Source organism: Lampris incognitus, chromosome 16 (genome assembly GCF_029633865.1).
Source record: "Lampris incognitus isolate fLamInc1 chromosome 16, fLamInc1.hap2, whole genome shotgun sequence".
NCBI lineage: Eukaryota > Metazoa > Chordata > Actinopteri > Lampriformes > Lampridae > Lampris > Lampris incognitus.
This window is the reverse complement of record NC_079226.1, coordinates 39571086-39578445: the sequence shown is the minus strand read 5'-3', so window position 1 is coordinate 39578445 and position 7360 is coordinate 39571086. Positions and strand designations below refer to the sequence as shown.

General features: G+C 46.0%; 1 protein-coding gene across 1 annotated transcript; it reads right to left on the bottom strand.

Moving 5' to 3' along the window:
* Positions 1–586: 586 nt before the first annotated feature.
* Positions 587–7330, bottom strand: tmx1 (thioredoxin-related transmembrane protein 1). Its single transcript, XM_056295870.1, has 4 exons — positions 7290–7330; positions 6987–7088; positions 6776–6842; positions 587–1367 (listed from the first exon to the last, which is right to left on the bottom strand). The coding sequence occupies exons 1-4, from the start codon at positions 7290–7292 to the stop codon at positions 1132–1134; spliced, it is 408 nt and encodes a 135-aa protein (XP_056151845.1). The 5' UTR covers positions 7293–7330; the 3' UTR covers positions 587–1131.
* Positions 7331–7360: the final 30 nt, after the last annotated feature.

Below are 7360 nucleotides of genomic sequence, written 5' to 3'. Positions count from 1 at the left end.
AAACTCTAGTCGACATTAGAAAAAGACCCTATTTTGTTGTCTGATAACTGGGTGTACACATACATCGAACAACGGGGGCATATTTACAACGTCATCTAACAACATTCACCCCGCCGTTTCATTTGGAGCGAGTGCAACAACGGGAGCAACGGAAAAGCTCCTTTCCTCCGGCGTCTGTCTGTCTGTCTAGCATCGCCTGATCTTAGACAGACAACACGGCTGCCCAGTTAAAGTCAATTCCCCGGTGTGACTGCTTAACAAAGCACAAGTGGTGTATGAAGAGCTCCTGCATCACAGCACAAGAGTCATACCAGCCTGTGCCAAGAGCATGCACACCTTCACACGGAAAACAGGACTCGCACGGAAAACAGGACTCACACGGACAACAGGACAAAGGAATGCGGGTCAGGGCTGAGACTTGATTCCCATTTTACCCGATTTGAGATCTTACGCTATTAAAATGTTGGACTTATCCCGTTGCACGCCAACATTAATATATGTACACTGAAGGTGCAAACCAGAGAGTGGCGGGGTGTGAAAATGGTGGGCGGAACTATCCGGTCAAACTGGGGGGGGGGGGGGGGGGGGACAAGTTAAAAAAAAGAGATGACGAGACTGGTGAAATGAGACTTAAAAATATAACACATGTACACACTGGATTAAAAAAAACAACAGATGAATCCCAAACGCACACTGTGTATACTATTTCTAGATAAACATACGACAAAATGAAAAAAACCCTAAAACAAAATAAGATGCATAGCATTAACACAATTGCAAAACCCAGCTTTTAATGTGCCTCACCCCTAACCTCATCCTTGACCTTTCTTTCCAGAAAGACGAGAAAAGGTGTCGGGGGTCGATTCCTTACTTCGGGTGGTAAGGGAGGTTCTAATTGTCCAATGTACCCCTGGTGGGGGGGAAAAAAAAGGAAGGGGGGGGGTGAGAGAGATGACAGAGGGAAGGAAGCATTGTTGGGGGAGAGGAGAGAGGTGTCACCCACCCAACACCCCCAAAGGACTCCCCGCTGTAAACACTGCTGCTGCTCTGAACCGAGGCTCCTCCAAATCTGGGTCGCGCCTTCTCAAAAGCGGAGTAGAGGCCCCATCTACGGTTCCGCCGCGGCACCTTTTAGGTGTCCTCTTCCTCACGGTCGCCCACCACTCTCTTCCTCAAGCCCTCGTCCGAAAGGCCCTGTCCCTCTGGGCGACCCTCGGGGGAGCCCCTCCTCCTCGTTCTCCAGACCTCGTCCTGTTCCCCGTCCTCCTCCTCCGCCTCCTCCTCTTCGTCGTCGTCTTCCTCGGCATCAGCCTCATGCTCTTCCTCCTGCTGTTGGATCAACCTCGCCTGCTCCATGGTTTGTTTCTCTGCACAGAGACAGTTGAGAGAGACATGTTACTTGTATATCATAACCCCACTACCAACATTACACGGTGGGACAAAACAAACTTTTGCAGTTTAGCAAACTAGTGTGCTTGAGTTTCATCAAAATAAATTAGGGTTTTATAGATCTCTTTAGGCGGCACAGTGGTTGGCGCGGTTACCTCACACACATTCACACCTACGGACAATTTAGTGCGGCCGATTCACCTGACCTACATGTCTTTGGACTGTGGGAGGAAACCGGAGCCCCCGGAGGAAACCCACGCAGACACGGGGAGAACATGCAAACTCCACACAGAGGACGACCCGGGCCGACCCCCAAGGTTGGACAGTCGCGGGGCTCGAACCCAGAACCTTCTTGCTGAGATGTGACCACGCTAACCACTGTGCCGCCCTGCATTCAAATACACTGAACAAATACCCTCAACATTCTCTCTCTAAAACAGAAGACTTCAAATGACCAGCTGACCTTAATTAAAAAAAAAAAAAAGATAAGACATCTTAACTTGGTTTTAACATTCGTCATGACAAGTCAACACAACGAACACAAGACGAAGTGTAAATATCTCTGGCAGGCGGTAGCCTGGAAGGGATTAAGCGTTTGGGCACGCGTGTGTGCATAGTTATGACTATATGATCAAGAACCTCGTGGTTACAGTGATTCAAAACCCTTGAAAAACGTTTGTTCTCGCTAACACTCTCTCTCTCTGGTTGTTTTTGGCGGACAATGAGCCGTGCTTCTTGGCGGCAAGGCGTCCTTTGTGACGCCGTCCCCGTCTTTGCTTGAGGCATGGCGTGAGGGTCGTTCCGTAGCCCAGTACCACGGTGGAGCGGGTGCTATTGGCGGTAGACCAGGTAGGGCATGGAAACACCTCGTATGTCTCCTGCATGAATAAAGCGGTGGTTGCATTCATGAAGGCTGACAGAAAATGGCTTGCTTGTAAACAATGAGTTTACCCCAAGTTTCCCTGCTGGCGGTGCCCTCCACCCAGATCACCGTGTCTGGAGTCCCTCCTTTTATTTCCAACGAGGCGCTGGAGCGAGAGCTTAAGCACTTTTGGGAGGTTTGCGAGTGGATTCCAGATGGCGAGTCTTGGCTGTAAGGACGCCAAATGTTCAGTCTCTGCGGAGCCAAGAGTTCACGTATTTGGACTCTCTGACTCGAACACTGGATGTATCTTTCTGTGTTCAGCATGAGGAGGGATTTTGTATGGTGTAGCTAGCTCTGGGAGTAGGAAGTGTTTTGAGTCCGGGGATGTGGGTCACAAGCGTATTGCTTGTCCACATAGCACACAGCAGAGTCAGCTTCAGCTGATGTGGCTGACAGCGGGGAGGGGAAAAGTGGGCAATAGCCCGTTGCGGCCGATGTAGCCAACAATGGCGGGCAAGAGGCCACTGTGGCTGATGTGGCCGACAGTGGGGAAGGGAGCAGCAGGTGGGCTGGCCGAGGCTGCTCCCCCTGTAGGGAGTGAGGCCGGCGGAGCCGCCGATGCTTGTGGCTCCGTGTCTTATGAGCACTCAGCAGGGGAGGTGGAGGCTGAACCTGTGGTCAGGATGGTGCATGAGGAGGTTGGAGAAAGATGCAGAGTGTTTTACAGTGCAGGAGGCCGAGATGCTGCAGGTCAGACTGGACAGTGAGGCAGAGGAGCGGGTGATGAAGCCTGCTGGTTGCCGTGGTAATGTGCCCGACTGAAGCTGAATCTGATAGAGTTTCTGTAGCGGACAGTGCGTCTCAGAAAGTAAACTTGTACTCATCAGAAGAGATTATTGGATTGCATTTGGTAACTCAGCTCATGTCAAAGATGACTTTCCTGATGTTGAAAAATGTATTCCATCAGTTACTACACTTCAAAAAGCTGTTGGGTTAGATTTACTGGATAGCAAAAACATGTTTCCATTTCAAGAAGCATGTCGCTGGTCTCAGGAGAGGTTTAAAAGTGCCCAAGGCTCAAACAGTGAAGAAAATGAAGCTCTCACTCTACAAGTATCATGATCACACAACACTGGGTGTATCACATCTGCTGTCATTTTCTATCTGGCTTCTTACTGGTCTGTCTCTCTTCTCCTCATATGCAGGTTTTAAGGGTGGCTTTATGAAATATGAATGGGGGTAGCGATGCACAGAAAAGAGCCTTCATAACAGAAGTAATCAAGCAGAAAAGACTGGGTGTAGTTTTTTCTACAAGAAACACACAGTGACGGCACAAATGAAATAGACCAGAGCTTATGGTGGGCGGGGCAGCATGTCCTTAGCCATGGGGACAAATTTTAGTGCAGGAGTTGCCATTTTATTTTCTTCTTCTCTCAAATGCAAACATTATATGCAGCACAGATACTGAGAAGGGCAGAGTCCTTATGGTGAAAGCTGAAATAGACAAAGCACCAAACCAAGGCTGTGAGAGTGAAGGGCTTCTTAAAATATTGAAAGAAAAATTAAGTGCCATTGATCCAGGAGGGTGTATTGTATTGGGTGGAGACTGGAATTGTTGCACTGATTTTACTTTAGATGGGACTGCAGAGGAGCCGCACCTCCAGTCATCCTCTGTTTTGTCCCATGTCTTAGAGAAATCTGATTGGTTGATGTGTGGAGGATGAAACACCCTTCAGTTAGACAGTACACTTGGGTCAAAATATCAGACGGCAGAGTTAGTGCAGCTAGATTAGACAGGTTTTACGTATCTGGTTCTTTTCCTGCCCCAGTTGTTAATTGTCAGATCCTCAGTGTTGTTTTTTCAGACCATCTTTTAGTTTAAATGGAGCCGATTTTATCTCCCACTGGAACACCAAGATTTCGTTTGGCATTTTAATGTCAAATTATCACAATCTTAATTTTTGTGAAAAATTGTCATTGTTTTGAGAGTATTGGAGATCCGGGAAAGACAATTTCCTTTCTCTTACTCAGTGGTGGGAGGTAGCAAAGGCCCAAATTGGGGGGGGGGGGGGTTGCCAGCAATACACATACAATTCCACAGCTAACATTATGAGAGCTGTGCAGGAGTTAGAGGGAGAAGATAAGAGACGTGGAAGATTTGCCCACTGGGCACCGGGGTTCGTGCCCCGGTCTCGTCAGATCCGACTATGGCCGGAATCGATGAAGCAGCAATAATTGGCAGCGCTGTCTTCGGGAGGGGGGCGGAGTCGGCTCGTGTTCGTCACATGAATGCGTCTCTGCGTGTGTCGGAAAAAGCAGTGGTTCGGCCTGGAGTCTCCTTCGAGACTGCCGGCCGGAGAGATGCAGTTGGCAAACGCATGCAGTACGAGGGTGGGTGTTTGAACTAAAATAGGGATCGATTGGCCACTAAATTGGGAGAAAAAAGGGAAAAATCTGAAATAAATGTATTACAATAAAAGAGACATGGAAGATGTGTCTCAAAAACCGATCAGAAAAATAATTATCTCTTACACTGTAAGACAGCAGCTGAACTCCTTCCTGCAAGAGAGAGAGCTAAAGGAGCTTTAGTCTGAGCACGCTTCAGCAGACTCCAGGACACGGATGCACCAACCACTCTCTTCTTTAATTTAGATAAATCAGTGGTTAAAAAAAAGAAAAGAAAACAAATGGTCTGTCTTCGTCTCGCTGATGGAAAGGTGACATGAGATTCAGCCGAGATGAGGAGACATGCAGTGGACTTCTACACAGACATGTTCAGGGCAGACAGCTGCGATGTGGACTTGGCTGCAGAGCTTCTGCAGGGCCTTCCTCGATTGAGTCCAGAAGAACAGGACACATTAATCTTGGATATAACTCTGGATGAACTGACTGCTGCTGTGTCTCAGACGGCGTGAGGCAAGGCTCCAGGAAGAGACAGCTTACCATCCGACTTTTTTTAAACACTTCTGGAGTGTTTTGGGACAGGACCCTCTGGACATTTTTAAAGTGTTTTGAAAAAAGGGACACTTCCAGCTTCCTGTAGGCATGCAGTTCTCTTTCTGCTGCCTAAGAAGGGAGATTTAGCCCTTTGAAAAAACTGGAGACCAATGGCTCGTTTATGCATAGACTATAAAATTCTCTCCAAAGTTTTATCAAACAGACTGAAAATATTTATTGAACTGTTGCGTGATGCAGATCAATCTTATTATGTTCCAGACAGGTCTATGCTGGATAATTTATTTTCAATGAGAGATGTGTTTGATATCTGTTAATAATATAAATGTTGGTATTACATCTATTGACCAACAGAAGGTTTCTGACTGTGTGCTTTTCTTTCCTCTACCTTGCAGGCGTTTGGTGTTGGGGGGGGGGGGTTGCTGTCCTGGGTAAAGCTGTCGTATAGTAGTGCTTGTTGTGAGATATCCTGTGCCAGTTAGGAGAAGGATTAGGCAGGGTTGCCCTATTGGTTGAGCAGCAGGCTGAGAGGTCTCTCTGTGCCAGAGCTAGCTCAAGGCCCTCCTGTTGTTGCATCAACATACGCTGATGATGTTACTGTGTTTGTCCAGGGAGAGGGAGATGTCCAGGAATTAAAAGAAAGCTTGGTCTTATATGAAACGGCTTCTTCAGCCAGGGTTAACTGGGGGAAAAGCGAGGTTTGTTTAGTAGGTCCATGGAGCTTGGGGAGCACTCCTGCAGCCTGTTGCGCCAGCTGATCGCATCGTCCGTCGTAAGTTTGGGTGTAAAGTCTACACTAACGGCTACATTGAAACTAGTTGGTTTGACACTAAAGCTGTATCTTTGTTTCGTTGCACCACGGAGACTTAAGTTACATCTTAACTAGTAGACCGTAAAGGGGCCACTAATCAAAACATTGTCACAGACAGAGACGTCGACGCCTGCTGCAGTGAATCCAAATCAAAGGTTTCTATAGTAACATCAGCGTAGCTCCAAAAATAGATCACACAACGTTACAAATTATTTTAACACCGGAAACATCAAGCAGAGGTACGTTATTATAAGAGACAAACATGAGAAGGTGAGCATATATAGCCTTATAAACATTGTAAGTATTTGTTTTTAATTTACCAGAGTTAATATAGGTATCCCCACCCTTATAAACAATACAGTGGCATAACGACCCAAACCAACAATTCGTTTTATACGCAAACTGCCGTGACCATTAACTAGAGTTACAATGGCATATTAAACCAATTGTTGGCTTGCTAAATAAGAATATTTAAATTTCTCCCTTGGCAAGGAATTTTTATTAACCCTTTTCTGAATTGTTCTCTTTTCTTGAATGGTTGAAATGACAAATCTTGTCGCGCCACGTGAACAGGGACATTCATTTCTTTGCATGGACCCAGCCAAAAGAAATGAATTGCATTTGAATTTTTTCAACTTTCCAAAAGTTTGATAAAATTTTGCTTGACAACATAGCCAGTGGAGTTCAAAAGCATTTTTATAAGTGGGGCTACTAGTGGAAGAGGCCCTTTGCTCTTGACAGCATCTAATACTCACTCTGGTAGTAGTCGGAAGAAGAAAATCTCCGTGACGGGAAGACAAAATCTGCAATGAACACCAGAATCTGCAAAGACAAATTAATTTTCTTAAAGAATCCACTCAATGGATAAGCACGTCTGTGCACACTGTTAGCTGTCAGCCCATATAAAGCAAGTGCTTTGGTGACTAACTGAAAATATTTCCTATAATGGTCGGTAAAATCACTCACCAGTCCTAGCAGAAGGCCGGAGAAGAGAGTGGTCAAGCCAAAGATAACATATGATCCCCAAACAGGAATCCCTAACTGCTCAGTCATGTAATTATGACAACGCTGGATGGGGGGAAAAAAAAGATGCATTTTGAATTTGTAGCAAAAAAATACATGTCAGCGGTCAGCATGGTTTCCAAACATTTGTCTGTCAAATTCTACACTTCACCAATTCGCTATAATGAAAATTGGTCATTTTGCTCCTTTTCTTAAGTAAAATTACCACATTAAGTTACAGAGCTGTCTTTTATACTCCATACATACCATCGATTCGATGACTCTTCCATTTGTTATTTGTTGGCAAATCGCTGATTTGAATGTCACAGACCCAACTA

Bases quoted from the DNA above. Each gene is read 5' to 3' on its own strand.
- tmx1 (XM_056295870.1), bottom strand. The intron at 6,843-6,986 runs GTGAGTGATTTT...TTGTCTTTGCAG, and splicing joins CCGGCCTTCTGCTAGGACTG to ATTCTGGTGTTCATTGCAGA. The intron at 1,368-6,775 runs GTGAGTATTAGA...GTCTCTGTGCAG, and splicing joins TTCTTCCGACTACTACCAGA to AGAAACAAACCATGGAGCAG.